We start from the raw sequence: 24,164 nt of genomic DNA, 5'->3' as shown, positions 1-24,164 counted from the left end.
AGCTGTCCAGACAAGAAGACTTGCCCATCAATCAACTCGCTGAGTTTATTTTCTTTTAAGGAAAGTGATTTACAAAATGAATTTTGAACATACTAGCAATATGCTGGCGACTGTTGATTGTCTGCCAAAAGAAAGTTACAAAAAGACGCTTTAGCATTAGTCTTGGCTAGCCTGCTGTAGCCAGGTCTATCTCTTTTGGAACGCAGTTCTATTTTGAGATAAAATAAAAATATTTTCAAAATGGCATACTTTACCAACAAAAATGAATACAATGCAATTCTAAAAGAATGGAGTAATGACTTACATTGCTAAATTATATTACACAGCTTTTTAATACATATCATAACCAAATGTTGCATGTCAATAGATGCATATAGAGAGAAAGGATGCCAACCTATAGGCTTGTATGATCCCAATTAATTGAAAAACCGGGCCAGTAGAAATTCTGTATGGGCAAGTAGATTTATGGCCAGGCCAGTGAGAGAAAAAGTTTACGTTGGACCCTGCCCACACACAACCACATAGCGAGAATAGCTTCTTGACATTATTTTGGTAAAACACATCTCAGATTGGGGATTTAGCATTGTTTTCATCATTTCCGATTTGGCAAAAATATCCCTTATCATATTGGAAAAGTACAAGTTGTTCCATTGCATACTTAAATCAGGCCTCTCGCTCACTTGTAAAAATAGAAGGAGAACAGAAGGGGGAGAGGCTTAGTGTGGTTCTGTTTTGGTTTGCTTATACCGACAGCTGTCAACATGCCCTCATCTCAAATGTTCCCCACCGAGGGGCCTGGAGGCACAACCGGCGTTATGAAGGGAGCATACAGTAAGTGAGGGGTAATGGAGGCTTGAGCGTATTACCTAAAAACACTGGGCCATAGACCTTGTAGTTGTATGGGCATACAGTGCATTCGGAAAGTATTCAGACACCTTTACCGTTTCTAGATTTTGTTACATTAAAGCCTTATTCTAAAATGGATTAAATCGTTTTTTCTCCTCAACAATCTACACACAATACCCCATAATAACAAAGCAAAAACGTTTTTTTTTTGAATTTTTTGCCAATGTATTAAAAATGGAAATTCAGACCCTTTACTCAGTACTTTTTGAAGCACCTTTGGCAGTGATTAAAGCCTCAAATCTTCTTGGGTATGACGCTACAAGCTTGGCACACCTGTATATGGGGAGTTTATCCAATTGTTCTCTGCAGATCCTCTCAAGCTCTGTCAGGTTGGATGGGGAGCGTCGCTGCACAGCTATTTTCAGGTCTCTCCAGAGATGTTCGATCGGCTTCAAGTCCGGACTCTGGCTGGGCCACTTAAGGACATTCAGAGTCTTGTCCCAAAGCCACTCCTGCATTGTCTTGGCTGTGTGCTTAGGGTCGTTGTCCTGTTGGAAGGTGAACTTTTGCCCCAATCTGAGAACCTGCTCCAGAGCGCTCAGGACTTCATCAAGGATCTCTCTGTACTTCGCTCCGTTCATCTTTGCCTCGATCCGGTCTAGTCTCCTAGTGCCTGCCACCGAAAAACATCCCCACAGCATGATGCTGCCACCAACATGCTTCACCGTAGGGATGGTGGCAGGTTTCCTCCAGACGTGACGCTTGGCATTCAGGCCAAACCGTTCAATCCTGGTTTCATGATTGGGAGTCCCATAGGACGGCGCACAATTGGCCCAGCGTCGTCCGGGTTTGGCCAGTGTAGGCCGTCATTGTAACTGACTTGCCTAGTTAAATAAAACAATCAACAGAGCAGAGAATCAAACTCCAAGCGGGCTGTCATGTGCCTTTTAACTGAGGAGTGGCATCCGTCTGGCTACACTACCAGAAAGGCCTGATTTGATGGGGTGCTGCAGAGATGGGTGTCCTTCTGGAAGGTTCTCCCATCTCCACAGAGGAACTCTGGAGCTCTGTCAGAGTGACCATCGGGTTCTTGGTTAGACTGACCATTGGGTTCTTGGTCACCTCCCTGACCAAGGCTCCCTCGATTGCTCAGTTTGGCCGGGTGGCCAGCTCTAGGAAGAGTCTTGGTTTAAAACTTCTTCCATTTAAGATTGATGGAGGCCACTGTGTTCTTAGGGACCTTCAATGCTGCAGAAATGTTTTGGTACCCTTCTCCAGATCTGTGCCTCGACACAATCCTGTCTTGGTGCACTACGGACAATTGCTTCGACCTCATGGCTGACATGCACTGTCAACTGTGGGACCTTATATAGACAGGTGTATACCTTTTCAAATCATGCCCAATGAATTGAATTTACCACTGGTGTACTCCAAGTTGTAGAAACATCTCAAGGATGATCAATGGAAACAGGATGCACCTGAGCTCAATTTCGAGCCTCATAGCAAAGGGTCTGAATACTTACGTAAATAAGGTATTTGTTTTTTATTTTTAATACATTTGCAAAAATGTTTTTGCTTTGTCATTATGGGGTATTGTGTGTAGACTGATAAAAAATGTATACATTTTAGAATAAGGCGGTAACGTAACCGTGGAATAAAGGAAGGGGTCTGAATACTTTCCGAATTAACTGTATTTGTGGGTCTCAATGAAATACATTGTCAGAGAGTCACGTGGCAGTTATCTTTTCAAGGAAATTAAATATTACACTAGTTTAGTACAGTGTCTGAAAATAAATATTGATAAAGATGTGAAGGGTGCTCAACCAACGTGAGTCGAGGTGCAAAACATTAAAAAAAAAATCCTAATTGAAAAGAAAAAGGTGCAACGTGCACATAGGTTAGGTTTCTATGATTAGCGAGCATTGCGCCTTTTCATTTTAAGTAAATATCGATTTCCCATTTATTTGTCTCTGCCTGCAAATCGTCTTCTTAAAGGCAGGCTATATCCTATATGCAAAGCGTAGCTCAAGGGAAAGTGCAAGTGTCTGCTGTCATCATTCTTGCTGCTTCAAGTTCAGTAGCTATATGTGCAAGATCAGGTGCCCGTGTGGTCTCAATTAAATAGAGTAGGCTATATCCTACGCATGGACGGAGAGGCACGGGACAGTTATCTTTAAGGAAATGTACTTCCTAAATATGATTAGGCTATAGTTGACTACATTGCCTAGAAATAAATATTGATCACCCAGATTTGTCTTGGTCTGAATAAATAAAATGTAGCTCAAGAGAAATTGCAAGTCTCTTAAACCCCTTAGAGTCGATTTCTGCAGCCCCGCTGAATTTTAATTGGCGTAATAAAAAACATCAAAATCCGTCTGTTTAAGCTAGAGATTGCATTGGATGAGTCTCAAACGACCGCATCCGCCGATGTTGCCCATCCGCATCTGCGGTGAAAGGTGGCAGAGCAACAGCGGTGTTTTGTCAGACCACGAGACATCCTTTAGCGCCCGAACGGTTTGACATATTTAGAGGTGTCAAAATATTATGACACCTCTATTCGCTGATATAGCCCAGTAATACCCGACAGCCTAATATAATTGGCCACGAGAATTTCTGGTAATTTAACCTATTTCTATGGTTATTTATGCTCATTTTGACGTTGCCTATAGGGCAGAAAATTGCTGGGACTATGGCTGCCAAGTGAGCCGCGTCACAGGTGCCTAAAATAACATTGCGGGACTGCGATTGGATTCGGGACCAGTTCTTGCGGTAGCGGGTCGGAGTCGGACAGAAAGCCAGCGGGTGCGGTATGAAAAGCTGCGGGCGGGAGCGGGATGAATAAATCCATCCCACCCAGACCTCTAGCTGGAGGCTTGGTTCCGTCTTAACACAGCTCCGCTGCAGTGTTCTTGGGCCTGCTTCTCCCCCACCTTTCCCTCAGTCAACCTCCATGCTTCTGCCCTCAGGAAGCACTAGCTGAAACACAACACCACCACTAGGCAGCACAGGGAGAAAAACCCTGCAGAAGTGGGTCACCACTTACGCAGTGCAGGCCAAATCCCATTTAGAACCCAGTAGTTCTGTATGAGCTGAGCTCTGTGGCTGCGTAGATATGAGGGAAGACGCTGTAAGTCTTCTAGGACTGTATTCATAGTTGAATTCACAGTTGAATCTAGAATCCTTAATCCTTGATATAAAACTATTTCAAAGCAGTGCGCGTGTGCTATCTCGATGGAGTAGGTTAATAGTGGAATAACCTTGGCTTGAATTCAGGCTAGTGATTCCTAGGGTGTAGGGTAGCAGCGTTGTCAGGAAATGGGGTAACATTTTGTCATGGAGCTCATACACTGAGTGGACAAAACATGACACAGATTGACCAGGTGAATCCAGGTGAAAGCTCTGATCCCTTATTGATGTCACTTGTTAAATTCTCTTTGATCAGTGTAGATGAAGGGGAGGAGACAGGTTAAATAAGGACTTTTAAGCCTCGAGACAGTTGCGACATGGATTGTGTCTGTGTGCCATTCAGAGGGTGAATGGGCAAGTGAAAATATTTAAGTGCCTTTGAACATGTTATGACAGTAGGTGCCAGGTGCACCAGTTTGAGTGTGTCAAAAACTGCAAAGCTGCTGGGGTTTTCATGCTCAACAGTTTCCTGTGCGAATCAAAAATGGTCCACCACCCAAAGGACATCCAGCCGACTTGACACAACTGTGGGAAGCATTGGAGTCAACATTGGCCAGCATGCCTGTGGAACGATTTCCATGCCCTGACGAATTGAGGCTGTTCTGAGGGCGAAAGGAAGGTGTTCATGTTTTAAAAACTCAGTGTATAGGCTAATGACACTATAAACACAGCATGAGCACAATCCTCAGCCATTACCATGTTACATAGAGCAGCTACTCGCACTGCGTGCCCATACAATGTCATGCTGTCTCCATTGGAGGCCTGCTATCTATCTTTACTGTTTGGCAAGCCGCCTAATGCCACTCTCTTATCGCTCATCGCCGATGACACAACATACGTATCAGGTATATTGCCCTGTAGTACATTTCCACTCGTTTTAAATCCCCATAATGTCCCAATGTCACACTCCCACGTACGAATGCTGAGATGCGTCATCTAATCGACTGCGTCATCAGTAATATTGATCCGTTTTTACACGTTTTTGGTTCCTTCCATTTGTGACCAATATTGTAATAAACAGATGTGTTTATGGTCCATTTCCTGATACTGTGTGTTATTGCAAAATGGGACATAAATGCATCGGTATATTAGTCACAAATGGAAGATTTTAGGCAAAGGGCGATGTGCTATGGTCATGGCAGTCTGATTATCCACGTTGGCACTAGCCCACGACTGGAGCACTGTCTTAAATATCAATCTTTTCTCATGTTTCAGCATAATGAATAATTAGCACTTTGATTCAGCACTATGCTAACTAACAACGGCCCTCTCTCTCTCCCTCTACAGGTTGATACTGGAGAAGGAGGGACCCCGCTCGCTTTTCAGAGGGCTGGGGCCCAACCTGGTGGGTGTGGCTCCTTCCAGGTATGACCTCACTTGTGTAATAATTATCCTTCCTGTTGTGGCTTCTGCTGTTATTTTCTGTCGTTCTGTGCAGGCTACTTCATGGAGCTTTTTTCTGGCAACTGCAGATTTAAACGTGGGTGGCGATGTAGATTTTATATTCTATTCAGCTGGGAAACGGAGATAATTATGTTTTGTCTTTGGTTTTCCATTATTTGACCTTGGCGAGACCTCCGCTTCAGAATCCCTTTTGTTTTTAACCACAACCCTCATCGGAGGACAAGATGATTACCACAATTTACGTTATTTTTCATTACACCACACAGAACATAATCTTTGTCCATGAAAAGAACAATACATGATTGCTACCGAATCTCAGTAAAATTCCGCTCCTGCCCCGTCCTCATTTTCCACCTCCACCGGGGCATTATTCATTCTCCCTAGTGGTAGAACCCAGACGGAAAGGAGACCGTTCTAAGTGTGAGCCATATTACGCAACAGCAGCCTCCGGGGTCTAGTCTCTGTTAACCAGAGTCACTGTGAGCAGAGCAGCGGCCGTCCACTGGGGCTGCTGCTGGGTCATGTGACTGATGGTGTCGCTGCCGTAGCATCGCAATGCAGCGACACCATTGGCCGGCTCTGTTGTTGTGTGTTAATCTCCCCTTCCCTGGATGACATGGTTCTTTCTGTCTCTGTTTATTTAACACATTTGTTTTTATCTCTATCTGCGTTTCTCTCTTTACCTTTCTGCATGTAGATTATCTCTCTCTCATTCTGTTTCTCTCACCTTCTCTGTGGGGCGTTAAATGCCCTTTGACGGTCTGCCCTGTTTCCGGCTGTGTATTTTGTCTGTCTAGGCTGTGCCTGTGAGTATGCAGAGTCTGAATAGAGTGTGTGTCTGTTTTCCCGTCCTCTGTGGAGTGAGCTGCTCTCCCTAGCTGTGGCGGCTGGCTGCCTCGTGACGGGCAGGGAAGAGAGGCGATGTTATATAAAATCTAACTCAACACTGCAGGAGAGCGAGACCAACAGCAGGGAACACTAAACCTGAGCACGCACACGCCTTTGCTAGCACTGCAGGACACGAAAGAGGGAGGTAGTGAGAGAAAGGTGAAAGACTGACCTGAGCTCAGACTGCCTTGGAAAAATACTGAGGAGGAAAGAGTGAGAAATGCAAGGGGAGAGAAATCAAACTGCAGGGTTCCTCAATGCTGGACTGGGACAGAGCAAAAAACACAACTCTTCACCAATACCGCACACCAGCGACTTGACACTAACCAGGCTTTGCCTACAGTAACACAGCAGGACACCTCACCTAACCAGGCTTTGCCTACAGTAACACAGCAGGACACCTCATCTAACCAGGCTTTGCCTACAGTAACACAGCAGGACACCTCATCTAACCAGGCTTTGCCTACAGTAACACAGCAGTACACTTAAGCTAACCAGGCTTTGCCTACAGTAACACAGCAGGACACCTCAGCTAACCAGGCTTTGCCTACAGTAACACAGCAGGACACCTCATCTAACCAGGCTTTGCCTACAGTAACACAGCAGGACACCTCATCTAACCAGGCTTTGCCTACAGTAACACAGCAGTACACTTAAGCTAACCAGGCTTTGCCTACAGTAACACAGCAGGACACCTCAGCTAACCAGGCTTTGCATACAGTAACACAGCAGGACACCTCATCTAACCAGGCTTTGCCTACAGTAACACAGCAGGACACCTCATCTAACCAGGCTTTGCCTACAGTAACACAGCAGGACACCTCATCTAAACAGGCTTTGCCTACAGTAACACAGCAGGACACCTCATCTAACCAGGCTTTGCCTACAGTAACACAGCAGGACACCTCCTCTAACCAGGCTTTGCCTACAGTAACACAGCAGGACACCTCATCTAACCAGGCTTTGCCGACAGTAACACAGCAGGACACCTCCTCTAACCAGGCGTTGCCTACAGTAACACAGCAGAACACCTCATCTAACCAGGCTTTGCCTACAGTAACACAGCAGGACACCTCATCTAACCAGGCTTTGCCGACAGTAACACAGCAGGACACCTCCTCTAACCAGGCGTTGCCTACAGTAACACAGCAGAACACCTCATCTAACCAGGCTTTGCCTACAGTAACACAGCAGAACACCTCATCTAACCAGGCTTTGCCGACAGTAACACAGCAGGACACCTCCTCTAACCAGTCGTTGCCTACAGTAACACAGCAGAACACCTCATCTAACCAGGCTTTGCCTACAGTAACACAGCAGGACACCTCCTCTAACCAGGCTTTGCCTACAGTAACACAGCAGGACACCTCATCTAACCAGGCGTTGCCTACAGTAACACAGCAGGACATCTCATCTAACCAGGCGTTGCCTACAGTAACACAGCAGGACACCTCATCTAACCAGGCGTTGCCTACAGTAACACAGCAGGACATCTCATCTAACCAGGCGTTGCCTACAGTAACACAGCAGGACATCTCATCTAACCAGGCGTTGCCTACAGTAACACTGCTACTGTGTGCTCTGGCTGTGGAAAGGTAATGGCTGATTTGTCTCCCCTTGGCAGCACGGCTGCCGAGCTGAGCATCTTGTTGGCCATTAGAGCATGGCTGGATGGTTGGCTGGGCAGTCAGCTGTTCATCCAGAGCACAGCACACACTCAGCATCACAGGCTTTAAATCAGTCCATTTCACCATCACTAAGGTCGGCTGTTGCGTAATGCTTACCCTCTGACAAACGCACACTGAGGGCGACGTGAGCGAGCCAAGTGCAGGTGGGTCGTTGGTTGTAAACCCCCACAGTGGAAATGTCTACTTGAGTAATCCTGTGATTTGAGTTAAGTAGAGAGAGTAGGAGTTGCAAGGGCAATAAATCTGCAGCTAGAGCAGGGCATGTGATCTGGGAGTGGGGTGAGTTGAGATGTACGCGCTACGCAGGAACCCTCCTAATGGACCATTATATAGGCCTAGATGGAGGTTTAATGTGGGTTGGTGACATGGGGACACAGACACAACTACCCAAATGAAGGCAACTGGTTTCAGTGAAAATCGCTCATGTCATCAGTCCCAGGCCATTTACCCCGTGTCAATTTGGACAGACGGGACGCTGCCTGTCATTTATACTGTGCTATTTTGCCCTAAATCTCACAAGAAGGAAACATGTTTTTTGTTTACTGTGTTGGTATCGACTATCGTGACCCAAGCAAATATTGTTTATTGGAAACGGCCCAGAGTTCCGGTGTTGTTACCGATTGATTCACGGTATTCTTAGCTCCCGTCAATTCCCTCCTGTTTCCACAGAGCCATCTACTTTGCAGCCTACTCCACTGCCAAGGAGAAGCTGAACGGTGTGTTTGAGCCTGACTCCACGCAAGTCCACATGGTGTCTGCAGGCCTAGCAGGTAACAGTCGTTCCACAACCCCCCCTCCCCCCTCCCCCTCGGCTGTCTATAACATCTGGTCAGTGCAGTTTCTACTGGTTGTTGCTGCTTTCAAAGCTCACGTGTTTAGACAATTGATTTCCAGCTACTTATTTTATTTTGACGGATTACATAGAAACATCAAGGGCATATTGTTTCTTTTTTTAATATTTATTTTATGTTTTAAAGTAACATATTTTAGTTTAATGAAATAGATTACATTGTGTTATGGGGTGTATGGAGTTGCTGTTTTCATTTGAAGATAATTAAATGTTTTAGAAACATTGCTCTAGCTTATAGCCAGCTACAGCTATGTGCTAGACATTGCCACTATATGGTATACCTTGTTGTGGACATTTTCTTGTTTTGAATATCAACCACAGATGGTTTGTCCGAAAGCACAATTGAAGACTTTCAGGATCAAACGGTCTCTTTGACTACAATAAACCCCATTTTATATTTATAGTGACAGTGAAGAGGTTACGGCTTATTCTGCCCTTCAATATTGCAGTTCTTAAGTTAGATGTGAACAGAAACGTTTTGTCAAAGAACTTAGAAAATACAAAAAAAAAGTGTGAAAAAGACAAAGCACACAGTTAACTGTTGCATTTTGTACTAACTTCCTCTATTCATATATTTAACTGCTCTCTCTCTCTCAATAGCTTTTCCACTCAGCGAATAGACCCACTGACCAACAACTGCTTTGTCTTTAACCTACAATGATATACAGCCAACATGGCAGAGGCTCAACATTTTACTACATACCACTACAATACTTACCAGTAGCTAGCTGGCTGGTCCAGCAATTTGATAAAAGAAACATCCTCAAAGTTTGGGTTGTGCTTTCTGTCCCACCCCCACTTCCCCCAGTTATTTTTCTCCTTTCCCCGTTTCTTCATTTGTCGTCTCTTTTGAGGCTCTTCGGAGGACCCTAAATCGTGTTGACGTACCAGTTGGTTGCTAAACAGTGAGTGTGGCCCTTCACGCGCTGTCTGTGCTGTGTGTGTGTGTGTGTGTGTGTGTGTGTACAGTAGTAAAGGGCCCCAGGGTGCTAACATGTCAGGGGCCTCACTGCGGGAGGTCTCCTCGCCTCGCGGCTACACGCCGGCCGGACGTTGTTGGGCGGACGCCTCAGGTAGCACCCCATTTCCTTTCACTGGTATGACCATTATGCTAATGATGATGATGATGCTATTGATGCTAGTAATAATGATGATGCTGATGATAGGTCACGGACAGCTGGTTTGCAGCTCTCGTATCTCCTGTAACTTCAATGTGATTGCGCCTTGATACACTGCCCCCCCCCCCCCCCCTTACCAGCCTATTACACCCCCCACCCCCCCACTGTAAAAAATAAATTAACAACACAACCACTTTGATTTTCCTTTAAATCTGCATATGAAGGGAAATGCTAACCTTGTCACTATTAGAGGTTTGAGTGTCCTTATTTGGCTTGTCCATTCAACATCATTAGTCTTGAACAGCGAACACAGCAGACGTAGTAAATATATGTAGTTCACGTGTGGTTCAGCTATGTACGTCCGCCCTCGCCTTTGAAGGAGGAGGCTAACGGGAGCTCTCCACTGTGCCTTCAGTGCCCTAAATATGGCACCCTTGTAACACACATGTACGGTGGCGTCCGAAATGATTGACACCCTTGATATAGACGAGCAATTATGACTGTAAAATAAATAATTGAAATACTGCGCTATATTGTATGCAAAAAAAAATGCAATTGCTGAGATTTTTTATTTTTTACCAAGTAATACTCAAAAGGTAGGGGTCAAAATTGACACCCATAAATATTCTTATAAATAAAGTAGTCAGAAGTTTATTATTTGGCTCCATATTCCTAGCACGCAATTACTACATCGAGCTTGCTTCCAATTTGTTGGGAGCATTTGCTTGTTTGTTTCGGTTGGGTTTCAGATTATTTTGTGACCAATAGAAATTCATTGAAATTAATTGCTACCAGGATTACGGATAATCCCGAATGAATCGTGAATAATGATGAGTGACAAAGTTAGAGTCAAAGATCATAACCCCAAGACATGCTAACCTCTCACCATTACAATAACAGGGGAGGTTATGATCTTGGGGGTATGATCTTTGACTCTAACTTTGTCACTCATCATTATTTACGATTCATTCAGGATTATCTGTAATGATAGCCTTAAACTAGGATGTAGATTATTTGACCCCTCGACGATAATATTGCTGCGTTTAAAAACAACTGAACTTGGAGAAATACAAGGACAAATCATCATGTCAGTTACCCTCAGGTCGGAAAGTCTGAGCTCTAGAGAGAGGTCTGAGTTGGAATTTCTGTTCAGTGCTTTTTCCCCAGTCGGAGCTAATTTTTTATTCTCCAGAGTTCCCAGTTGTTTTGAACGCACTTTAGTCGGAAGTCGGAGATTTCAGAGTTCCCAGTTGTTTTGAATGCGGCATTGGTGACCCTCTTTGTGCAGACAGATGGATACCTTCTCCTCCTCTATCATGTATTTTAATAGAGGGCTCCATTCAGCTTAAAGCACACTGCATTACAGCAGATGACTGCAGTAATAACACTGGAACTAAGCCACACCATTGAATTTGTTTAAATATGAAACAAAGGGGCCCAGCAGGAAAAGGCTGACTGACACTCCAGTAAAAAAAAGAAAGGAAAATGACTGACTGTTTGCGACATCAGGCCTCCACACAATCCTTCGTCCAACATACTATCAGACCCGATTGGTGGTATTCTTGAATTGGCATATCACAAAACAGAGATAAACAAATCAGACCTTCTAAGTTAGTCATTCGTAGACTATATTAATAAATATGATAATATATGCCATTCTTTATAAGCCAGCTTGACAAGGTTAGCATTTCAACCCTCTCTTGCACTACTTGACATTTTTTTTATTATGACAGTGTTGACGTTGTCCCCAATTATGATTTTTTTGACCCCATTGCTCCTGTTTAGAATCAATAAAAGTGATTATGGTAATGATACGATGGTACACAAGGAATGCCACCTGTAGCATCAGCTAAGAAAATAATTGAAAGAAAATATTGGATTCTTATTGTGTACCTCGCATGTTTATTAGTTTTGCCCTGCACATCATTTGAATTCTACCAGGGGGCTGATGTTCCGTTTACGACAGACTTGCATTTTTCTCTTTCTTTCCCTTACCAAGAAAGACATACCTGACAAAACATAGGGGAGAGAAACGACACGAGACGTCCTCTTGCATTTAAAACAGGTGTGGGTCGGGAAAGGTCACGGGGTCGGGGGAAGAGATGGGGTGTGACCCATTTCTCCTCTCACCTTTAGTTGTTGGTTTAACAAAATGGCGGGTACAAATGTGGGAGTGGGGAGGTTAGGGGGATCTTACCTGTTTATATAACAAGTGGGGGGTTGGGAGTGATGCATTTTTCCTCCTATTTTACCTGTTGAAAAGAAAAGTGGGATTAGGTAGGATTGGTAAATTTCCTCTCCCATCTATGCTTTTGTGGGTGGGTGGGTTGGTTGGTTGACTGCTGCCTGTGTGTGACTGTGGTACAGAAAAGTCTGTGTCTATTTTAGGGCTTTACTGTAGCTTTCACCCCTGCGTGAGGGGGGGACAGCCCCAGCCACCTCAGCCCCCCCCCCCCCCCCCCCCCCACCCCCCATATCTGCAGGCTTCTAGCTGCAGCTGTGAGGCGGAGTAGCTTTGCCCCTACTCTGTGAGTACACGCCATAGACGCTATCTCTCTTCTTCCTCTTCTACTTCTTCTTCTTCCGCAGACTTTTCATCCTCTTCACGCAGTTGCCTTAGGACTGTGTCCCTTGAGACAGTAGAGGCTCTAGATCGAGACTGTACTGTAGAACTTGTTTAAAGAAGATGCTATCGTCCATTTTAGCTCTTGGCGCAACGTAGCGACTCATATGTATATTTCTGTTCGTTTTCCAATGGCCTTGTTTGACTTCTGTTGTTTAGAGATTAAAGTGTCTCGACCACAACGGCACAAAGCACACGTGATGTGCCAGATTTCTGTCCGTCTTTAAATATGCACACCTTATTGTCACACTAGCATTACCGGCACCTTACACATTTGTCGTATACCTCGTAAAGTGTATGACATAACACTCACTTTTGAAGTAACATACTGACTTGATGCATTGTCAGGGGATTCATTGGTCTCTCGGATTGAAAATTAATTCAGACCCAAATTAGTATAAGCAACTTATTAATAACACAAAAATAATACATGTTTTGGTATCACTTATATACAGTACCAGTCAAAAGTTTGCACACAACTAGACATTCAAGGGTTTTTCTTTATTTTTACTATTTTCTACATTGTAGTGAAGACATCAAAACTATGAAATAACACATATGGAATCATGTAGTAACCAAAAAAAGTGTTAAACAAATCAAAATATATTTTACATTCTTCAAAGTAGCCACCCTTTTGCCTTTGAGAGCTTTGCACACTCTTGGCATTCTCTCAACCAGCTTTACCTGGAATGCTTTTCCAACAGTCTTGAAGGACTTCCCACATATTCTGAGTACTTGTTAGCTGCGTTTCCTTCACTCTGCGGTCCAACTCAACCCAAACCATCTCAATTGGGTTGATGTCGGGTGATTGTGGAGGCCAGGTCATCTGATGCAGCACTCCATCACTCTCCTTCTTGGTCAAATAGCCCTTGCACAGCCTGTAGGTGTGTTGGGTCATTGTCCTGTTGAAAAACAAATGATACTCCCACAAAGCGCAAACCAGAAGGGATGGCATATCGCTGCAGAACGCTGTGGTAGCCATGCTGGTTAAGTGTGCCTTGAATTAAAAAAAAATCACCAACAGTGTCACCAGCATAGCACCCCTACATCACACCTCTTCCTCCAGGCTTCACGGTGGAAACCACACGTGTAGAGATCATCCGTACCTACTCTGCGTCTCACAAAGACATGGCGGTTGATACCAAAAATCTCAAATTTGGACTCCTCAGACCAAAGGACAGATTTCCACCAGTCTAATGTCCATTGCTCGTGTTTCTTGGCCCAAACAAGTCTCTTCTTCTTATTGGTGTCCTTTAGTAGTGGTTTCCTTGCAGCAATTCGACCATGAATTTCACGCAATCTCTCTGAACAGTTGTTGAGATGTGTTGGTTACTTGAACTCTGAAGCATTTATTTGGGCTGCAATGTCTGAGGCTGGTAACTCTCTAATAAACGTATCCTCTGCAGCAGATAACTCTGGCTCTTCCTTTCCTGTGGCGGTCCTCATGAGAGCCAGTTTCATCATGGCGCTTGATCAGTTTTTACGACTGCACTTGAAGAAACTTTAAAAGTTATTGAAATTTTCCGAATTGACTGACATTAATGTCCTAAAGTATTATTTGAGGTGTTCTTGCCATAATATGGACTGTCTTTACCAAATAGGGCTATCTTCTGTATACCACCTCTACCTTGTCACAACACAACCAATTAGGCTTTTAACGCATTAAGAAGGAAAGAAATTCCACAAATTAACTTTTATCAAGGCACACCTGTTAATATAAATGCATTCCTGGTGACTACCTCATAAAGCTGGTTGAAAGAATGCCAAGCGTGTGCAAAGCGGACAAAGCAAAGGATGGCTACTTTGAAGAATCATAAATATAAAATATATTTTGATTTAACACTTGTTTGGTTGCTACATGATTCCATATGTGTTATTTCATAGTTTTGATGTCTACACTTTTTTATTCTACAATGTAGAAAATAGTAAAAATAAAGAAAAACCCTTGAATTAGTAGGTGTGTCAACTTTTGACTGGTACTGTATGTACTCAGTGTATTCGGAAAGTATTCAGCCCCCTCGACTTTTTCCACATTTTGATACGTTACACAGCCTTATTCTAAATTTGCTAAAATCTCAATCTACACACAATAACCCATAATGACAAAGCGAAAGCAGTTTTTCTACAAATATTTTTGCACATGTATTAACAATAAACAAATACCTATTTTACATAAGTATTCAGACCCTTTTGTATGAGACTCAATTGAGCTCAGGTGCATCCTGTTTCCATTGATTATCCTTGATGTTAATACAACTTGATTGGAGTCAATCTGTGGTAAATTAAAATGGACATGATTTGGAAAGGCACACACCTGTCTAATATAAAGGTCCCACAGTTGACAGTGCATGTCAGAGCAAAAACCAAGCCATGAGGTCAAAGGAATTGTCCGTAGAGCTCCAAGACAGGATTGTGTCAAGTCACAGATCTGGGGAAGGGTACCAAGAAGTTTCTGCAGCATTGAAGGTCCCCAAGAACACATTGCCCTCCATCATTCTTAAATGGAAGAAGTTTGGAACCACCAAGACTCTTCCAAGAGCTGGCCGCCCGGCCAAACCGAGCATTCCGGGAAGAAGGGCCCCCGGGAGGTGACCAAGAACCCAATGGTCACTCTGACAGAGCTCCAGAGTTCCTTTGTGGAGATGGGAGAACCTTCCAGAAGGACAACCATCTATGCAGCACTCCACCAATCAGGCCTTTATGGTAGAGTGGCCAGACGGAAGCTACTCCTCAGTAAAAGACACATGACAGCCCGCTTGAAGTTTGCCAAAAGGCACCTAAGACTCAGACAATGAGAAGCAAGATTCTCTGGTTTGATGAAACCAAGATTGAATGTTTTTCAGCGGCAGGGACTGGGAGACTAGTCAAGATCGAGGGAAATATGAACGGAGCAAAGTACAGAGAGATCCTTGACGAAAACCTGCTCAGGACCTCAGACTGGGGCGAAGGTTCACCTTCCAACAGGACAACAACCCTAAGCACACAGCCAAGACAATGCAAGAGAGGCTTCGGGACAAGTTTCTGAATGTCGCTGAGTGGCCCAGCCAGAGCCTGGACTTGAACCCGATTTGAACATGTCTGCAGAGACCTGAAAATAGATGTGCGGTGACGCTTCCCATCCAACCTGACAGAGCTTGAGAGGATCTGCAGAGAACAATTGGATAAACTCCCCAAATACAGGTGTGCCAAGCTTGTAGCGTCACACCCAAGAAGACTCGAGGCTGTAATCGCTGCCAAAGGTGCTTCAACAAAGTACTGAGTAAAGGGTCTGAATACCTATGAAAATTTGATATTAGCAAAAATGTCTAAACCTGTTTTTGCTTTGTTATTGTGTGTGTGGAGAAAAAAACGATTTATTCCATTTTAGCATAAGGCTGTAACAAAATGTGGGAAAAGTCGAGGGGTCTAAATTCTGTCCCGAATGCACTGTGTGTATATACACGCACGCACGCACAGTTCCCCTGGGAAATACCACTTGACCTCCTCTACTCAGAGATATTCAGTTATTCCTCTTAGGTACTCTTGAATAATTCAAGAAAGCCAGACTCCATTTTGTTTCCTCATGGTCCGTGGCAACCGATGATGCCTTCAGCTGAGGCTCACACCATGACGACACAGCACAGTTACTTGTTATTTATATGTAGGCCTACTGTAGGGCTGAGCTCTCCCCATCTGGGAGCTAGCTACTAATGTTCACATTAAATTTACAAAATTCATTGACTCATTTATATGGTAGTCCTTTATCAGGCACTATTAACCAGAGTGAATAATAATATGAATTGAGGATGTACAATGGAATAGCACTATTCTATTTCTATACTTCCTGTTCTGTACATGAGATTCAGGCCCATCTTGTTTATACATTTATGATTTAATTACAGACAAATCTTAGATATATTTGTTACAACTTCTAGATATGATAATGAGGAATGTTAGATACTTTGAGTAGACTACATCTTTAAGCTGAGTTTTTGCCCGTGCTGTGATACAATCTTGATGAGGAATCCTGTGAGGACAAACAGTCTGCCTTAATCAAACGTAATGAAGTTCATTTTTATATCATCTCTGGCCTGATTCCGGAATACCGGCGATAAGGAAAGGTTTCACGAGATTGCCAATACGTAAATAAACAGCTCATAAACGCAGCTTAAAGATGTCAACAATGCTTTTACACACTGTGGCCAGTTGAGAAGGAAAGTAGCTTCGTGTAGAATTCACCGGGGTTGTATTTCACAAACGCAGGATCGATAGATTGGCCAGGACTCAGTTTTAACTCGTACTTTTTCGAGTTCATAAAGCCAGCTGAAGTTTAATGTCATTTGGTTGGGTTACTGCGAGTATTGAGTCGGTAATATCATTCCCGATATTCAAGTTTTTCTATCTTTATCATCCAGGAAATAGAGGAAATGTTGTTAGCTGGCCAACTCCTTGGTGGTGCTTTGTGAAATACCCTGCCCCCCCCCGTAGGCCAGTATATATCTTTGTCCTTGGATAGGCTGTCTTTCACACTGTGTCACTCTCCTCGTCTGAACCTCTGAACTCTTCTTCCCAGGGTTCACTGCTATCACTGCAACCAATCCCATCTGGCTGATAAAGACCCGGTTGCAACTGGATGCCAGGTAAGCACTTAGCAGGGAGTCGGAATCTAGGCCATCAGCCGATTTAATTTTTAAAAAGTTAGTTTTTCCCTTAGCTTATGTTATTCCCCAGCTGTTTCATATTTTACTGGTTCTCTAACTATGTTATGGGTTGTCATGCTTATTTGACTAGTTTCATATTGCATTGACTCATGGTACTAGGGGAAAGGGTGTTATTCTGAGTAGTATTGCATATACTTTATTGGACTTTGCAAATCCCTTTTCAATTATCACTTGCCAAATATTTCCTGTTTGCTATATGATCAAATATCCTTTTGCATACCTTTTTTGCCATGTTCAACTATTAATTTACTCAACCGCTACATGTTTTTACCACAGAAACCGTGGCGAGCGGCGCATGAATGCCTTCGAGTGCATGCGGCGGGTCTACCAGACGGAGGGATGGCGTGGCTTCTACCGCGGTATGTCTGCCTCGTACGCCGGCATCTCCGAGACAGTCATCCACTTTGTCATCTACGAGAGCATCAAGCGCAAGCTGATGGAGTCCAAGGCCCAGGCCAGCATGGATCAGGACGAGGATGAGTCGGTGAAAGAAGCCTCAGATTTTGTGGGTATGATGCTGGCAGCCGCCACATCCAAGACCTGCGCCACCTCCATTGCCTATCCCCACGGTATGCACCTACACCTTCCATTTCTACTTATTATGTGACCTTAAAGAATAAATAAAAAGAAAAGACAAATTAAGACTGAATGTATTCTGATCATATCTTTGATTGTGTTTCATTAGTGACAAAAAATTGCCTAGTCTACAAAATGGTCTGAATTATTGAAACACGATATATCATCCATATCGTTATCAGATAATAACAAAAAAAAGTTCAAAAGAATCATGGTTATTAATACATAATTTGGTTGTTGCTCCCATCTCATGGGGAAAATATTGGCTATCGTATCCGTCCGGAATTTCTATACTGTTGTGTCCATGTTCTAAATTAGTCCCCTCTTCTCTACCCCCCTCTTGCCTCTTCCTTTGTAGAGGTGATCCGCACCCGGCTACGAGAGGAGGGCAGCAAGTACCGCTCCTTCTTCCAGACATTGCTGACAGTACCTAAGGAGGAGGGCTACCGCGCCCTGTACCGCGGTCTCACCACCCATCTGGTCCGCCAGATCCCCAACACCGCTATAATGATGTCCACCTACGAGATGGTGGTCTACCTGCTCCAACGCTAGCCCCTCCCCTTCCTGTCTGGAGAGGAAGTAGGAAGTGACTGACTTGGTTGGGGATATCTAAGATGGAGACCAAAGGAAAAACGATACTGACCAGAACCAAGAAGAAAGAAGAAGAGCTCCCCCACTAATTCCCCACCAACAACCCCAACCCCCCCTAAGCCTACAGGCCACCCCACAAGGGGGCGCTATGGTCTGGGATGATAGAGAAAGGATGGGGTGGGAGGAAGAGAGAGGGACGGAGAGAGACCATTGGGTCAGTCCTTTACAGAGCCTGTCAAACAGTCTCTGAAAGAAAGACGGAAATCATTTTGTGGCCTTCAAGAGTTTAGTCTGTCTCTCTGTGGAATGAAACCAATCTGCTTTAGCCTGTATCGGAGATGACAATCTGAAAGGGGAATGCAAGAAAACAATCGATAAAAAACAGGCGTCATAACAACACTATGAACATTATAGAAAATGTTTATTGCAAAATGTTCCACCAGTAGTTCTATTTGATTAGATTAGCACTTTTTCCCTAGGATTTAGCATATAAGCCAGGTATGGGCAACTGGCGGCCCGCTTTTTGAAGGCCCTTGGATCAACTTCCCCGAACTCAGTCGGGGTCTCAACTTACTGTTGCAAGTTAGAATAGCAGAATACACAAGGTGCAATTTTAAAATTAGGTTGTGCATCAGCAGTTTCTCTTATGTCAGTCACTGACAGTCAATCAGCCTATCCATGTCAGCGAAAATGTTTTTGATTAGTAAGTTAGTCGAGCGGCTGGTGGGCCCGCATTGATTTTGTTACATGCTGACCACACTGCTCGCGTTGCAAAATAAATTTACGCCTACATGTTATTCAATCATTGCACCCACACTGCTCGCGCGCGCCAACGAGCGTCTGCGTTGCCAATCGCTAAAATAGAAGTCAGTTCTATTTGTAAAGCTCAACGCGGTGCAAGTCCTGCCTCTCCCATCTCCTCATTAGTTTATAGAAGCAGATACCCACGTGCCATCTCCTCATTGGTTATACCCACGTGGGTGATTGAAAGATGAACTGAGGTCGGTCGGTCGTAGCAAAACTATGAAAGTTAGATGCCAATCGCCATATAAAGTCCAAAGAAGGAAAAAGCCTGGAAGGAAGAAAGATGACTAGAAACGATTCGGTTGACCGTTATGTGTGGGTTAATTGTGCATTTCAGGTAAAATAACAACTCAACATTTATATCCCAGGACAAATTAGCTAGCAACAGCAAGCTAGCTGAATAGGACAAGCTAGCCAGCTAAATTGCCATACATTTTTTTATGCTTTTTGACCTGTCCCCAAATTAATATAATTGGTTGAGTTTGTTTTGTTATTTCAACCTGCGTGTCGTGATCGCGTTTGGTGTGGGGGGACAAAATCAATTAGCGCACGATGGCGCACTCGCACGTCCGGTCATGCTGTAAGTTTCACTCAGATAACATTTCTCTACACACTATGGCAAAATGTGTAGAATTACAGGAAATTAGCTGTAAAACAGCTCATTTTCCTCTCCGCCACATGGCAAAATGATTAGAATGGCATGAAATAGTTTATAAAGTTGCAAAAAAATGTACTCTAAAACTTCTCCGCTGTCAAGAGGGGTGGGGGGGGGTATGGATGTGGGTATGCAGACAACTGCAGCCTATCCCCCAAAAAATTGTGTAGCATAAAAAGTTGTCCATCCCTGATGTAAGCTAATGTTTAAAACAAGCTGTGCATGCTTTGTTTCAGCAACTTGAACCCAACAAACATTGGCGAGGGAAGTTGTTTTTAAAGGACAATATTTCATTTTTACAACCATCTCTAAATGGCATGCTAATAGAAGGACCCAGACACTTTTTTGGCGACTTCACTTGTTTTTGAAAAACTTACCCCCAGCCAGTGTCACTTCCTCAACGTCGTTGTGCAAAATGGCGGCTCTGAAGAAACACGAACAAATGCTCCAAAAACACCCAAATGCGTCATTTTCATTCCAAACTTTATCTGCAACGTTATATTCCACTTTGCGCGACTCGAGCTGCTTCCCCTATCCAATTGTTCCATTTTTTGGTAGCCTGCTGCTAGAATGGACGGACAAGTATTGCTTGAGTCACAATAAAATGGAATATAACGTTTTAGATAATGTTCGGAATGACAATTTCATGTGTACAACATCTAAAGACCTGCATCACTATAGGGAGAGCTTTTCTGTTTCTAAAATGACGTATTTGGGTGTTTATGGAGCATTTTGTTCATGTTTTTTCAGAGCCCCCGTACTGTACAATATGGATGAGGAAGTGACTCACTGGTTGTCTGTATCCTTCTATAACATGCCATTGTAAAAACAAAATATATACAGAGAGATTTGGTTGTAAAAAAAACAAAAACGATTTTGAACTTGCACAATCATTTTCCCCCCCAGATCATTTAAGATCACTAGCTAGCTATATAAGAGAATAGCAAGCGAACATTTCATGTACTGCAATGAGTTTGGCTTCAAGCATTCCCCTGAAGGCCAGAGTTTCCCCTTATAGTCTGAAGCAAGGCATACAAGACTAGGGATCGCCGCTGATCACAACACATGCCACAGACGCTTATCCAGTGTTTTATTTGTTTGGAAAGCTGACCATTATTTCAGTGTTTTGTATAATGGTATTGTTTCTCTGATACTAGTCATTGGGAGGGACGTAGTTGTCTCTTGTGAGTGCACAAGATTTCTACGACCTAGATAGGGTGCGAGTCTTTCCAACAGGTACCAACACCTAGCTGGTTAGAGATCTGTCTACTGGTGTGACGCCGCTACTTGAAGATCATTTGTTAAGTGTCGGAAGTCAGGAACTGTCAATGTCATTTCATCATCTCTCCCAACCTTTTGTGTGAGATTTGGATGGTGACTGTGTGTCGATGTGCATTTGACTCTGTGTTTGTGTGTGTGTGTGTGTGTGTGTGTGTGTGTGTGTGTGTGTGTGTGTGTGTGTGTGTGTGTGTGTGAGGTGAAAGCGAACTGCCCTGATATCTACTCCAGAGGTAGTGAGTGGCCTCCACTAAAGGTTAATCATGTAGATCACTGAGGTTGGGAGCGAGGCAAAGCAGTGAGCCACACCAGCTGCTACACTGTAGCCCTTCCCTACCAGTGGCTTCCAACTGAAGTTTTATGCACTTTTTTTTGTGGCCTTTTGGGGTTTGTGCTTAACATTTTCTTGTGTGGACATTTTTATCTTGTATTATCAGAATAGTATTACTGTATATGCAAAAACTGTGTTTTGCTCAGCAGTTCCCATTGCAGATACTGTACAGTTCAGAGTACTTCATCTTGTGAAGGATATTCATGTGTATATAATACATATGCATATCAACTATTGTGTGTATTTTGCTTAGGTCCACGTATTATTATACTGTAGTGTATAGTGGCAAATTATTTGTTTGACTGCATTTGTGTACAATTGTAAGATGTTTGAACCTGTTGCAACATGGTGTGTTGACATTATATTTTTATTTTGTTCAAGTTTTATATTATACAATGTGTATTTCATTTTACATCATGCAAGCCTTGGTGCTGAAAGATAGTCTTTGATTTTATGTCATAAAAGTATTATTTTTCAGAATTTTATATATATACAGTATATCACAAAAGTGAGTACACCCCTCACATTTTTCTAAATATTTTAGAAACACTGAAGAAATTACACTTTGCTACAATGTAAAGTAGTGAGTGTACCGCTTGTATAACAGTGTAAATTTGCTGTCCCCTCAAAATAACTCAACACACAGCCATTAATGTCTAAACCGCTGGCAACAAAAGTGAGTACATCCCTAAGTGAAAATGTCCAAATTGTGCCCATACTCAAATATTTACAAAAATGTGAGGGGTGTACTCACTTTTGTGATATACTGTGTATTTTTGGTGTAAATTCCCCTCAATCTGATTTTTACATTTGAATTTGCTCTCCAGCCATCTTCTAGCGATAGTATCCTGTATATCTAACTGTGTAGGCTACTGCATCCTATCTGGTCTTTGTTCCAAATTCTCAATCTGGCATTCAGTAGACAAAAACAGTGTGATGGAGCTTAATATAAATGAATATTATATTAATGTCAGTATCAATATTATGACCAGATTATGTTTTGGCGTTCAAGTCACCCTGAACTATTTTAAACTGATTCAGGCTCTGGATTCATGACTGAAGACTGTCCGACAGTGCAGAGGCTACATTGGATTATGGTGCGCATCGTTTAGATGGTTGTAAATATCCTTCTGTACATTGAAGTTTTGACTCGAGGCCTCCGTCTATGGTAGTTGCTCATTTTGTCAGGCCAATTTCGAGAGTCTTTTCCTATCCACTGGCATACTGTATATAACAACTGTACTGTGAATATACTGGAGTCCTTTTCCCACAGACTATAGCCTAGCTGTTTTTGTTACTATCATTGCCCTGACAGTCATACGGTGACTTGAATAACTAGCATACAGTACATAACTGTGATGTATTTTGTGGTGGAGCGTAGACTTGCATATAACGTGATCTTGTTAGACTTTAGTGACTGCCCCGTGCTGCTATCTAAGAGATGGGGCTCAATGCCACTACGCTTCCACTCCACTCAAGACGGCTCTGTTGTATTGAAAACAAAAAGCACTACACAGACCAGCAGGTCTGAAGTTTCATGACTTGTCCCCACATAGTCTTGGGTTAGTAGGTTGGCAATACCTCAACCATGTCACTAAAGACTAATCCATTTAACACTGTGGATGCCATCATGGTGGTTCCCATATGGCTTCTCTATTGGCAAAACTGGAGTCTGCCAGGGAATGTATACACATTTTATACAGCCAAGGTACAGTTTGCACAGTTGTTTGGAAAAGTAGGCGTACGTTTTTTTTAATGGTACGGTACTGGAGAACTAGAAACTCAAGAATCTACTTCTCAGCTCTCTATCAATGTTATTTCATAGTCAATAGGGGTCCAGGTTGACATCATGCTGCCCAATTTATATCTGTGCTAGAGAAATATGCTTACTCATTCATGTCCATGTTTTTGCCTGAATTTTTTTTTTCCTTTTTTTGAACACTACTCAATACTTCAAGGAGAAATGTGATTACTATATGTAAACATTTCAGTGAACTGATTTTTTTTGGAATGTTGTTTTGTTGATTGTTTTCCCTCTTAAATCAGTCAGTACCCCCCTCCTATTTGTTTGGTTTAAGCTGGTGAAATTCATGTGGCCTATTCTTTGCCATCTATGTATCATCATACCTCCTTTTTGTACAAAAGTCAATAAAAACCAGATTGCAACTCCCATTGCTTGCATGCTTCATTTTTTCTTATGGCCTAGAAGCACAGGAAAGAAAGGCCATGTTTGTTCTGAAAAATGGATTTTCTTGAAGGATGTAGGCCATTTTATTCGGAGCCTGTTTTACACTGTTCTACTCCATTTCACCACAAGGTGTCAGCAAAGGCAAAGCCAATGTGACGACTATACACTGAGTGCACAAAACATTAGGAACACCTTCCTAATATTGAGTTGCACCCCTTTTTGCCCTTAGAACAGCCTCAATTAATCATGGCATCGACTCTACAAGGTGTTGAAAGCATTCCACAGAGAGGGTGGCCCATGTTGACTTAAATGCTTCCCACAGTTGTCAAGTTGGCTGGATGTCCTTTGGGTGGTGGACCATTTTTGATACACATGGGAAACTGAGTGTGAATAACCCAGCAGCGTTGCAGTTCTAGACACACTCAAACAGGTGCGCCT

At 43.2% G+C, this 24,164-nt stretch overlaps 2 protein-coding genes across 2 annotated transcripts in view; one reads left to right on the top strand and one right to left on the bottom strand.

Annotated features, from left to right (window-relative positions):
• The window catches only part of LOC139551019 (E3 ubiquitin-protein ligase MARCHF2-like), a 47,933-nt gene extending 35,701 nt beyond the window's left edge, over positions 1-12,232 (bottom strand). The window contains exon 1 of the mRNA XM_071362353.1: positions 12,178-12,232. The gene's annotated coding sequence lies outside the window, so the exon portion shown is untranslated. The remainder of the gene's footprint in view (positions 1-12,177) is intronic.
• LOC139551017 (solute carrier family 25 member 36-A) overlaps positions 1-23,710 on the top strand; it is a 29,194-nt gene extending 5,484 nt beyond the window's left edge. Inside the window, exons 3-7 of the mRNA XM_071362349.1 lie at positions 5,320-5,397; positions 8,682-8,782; positions 17,156-17,222; positions 17,580-17,872; positions 18,238-23,710. Coding sequence (XP_071218450.1) covers positions 5,320-5,397; positions 8,682-8,782; positions 17,156-17,222; positions 17,580-17,872; positions 18,238-18,431 — 733 coding nt within the window. The 3' untranslated portion in view covers positions 18,432-23,710. The remainder of the gene's footprint in view (positions 1-5,319; positions 5,398-8,681; positions 8,783-17,155; positions 17,223-17,579; positions 17,873-18,237) is intronic.
• The last annotated feature ends 454 nt before the right edge of the window (positions 23,711-24,164 follow it).

This window comes from Salvelinus alpinus, chromosome 23 (assembly GCF_045679555.1).
Source record: "Salvelinus alpinus chromosome 23, SLU_Salpinus.1, whole genome shotgun sequence".
NCBI lineage: Eukaryota > Metazoa > Chordata > Actinopteri > Salmoniformes > Salmonidae > Salvelinus > Salvelinus alpinus.
This window is presented reverse-complemented; position numbering and strand designations above follow the sequence as displayed.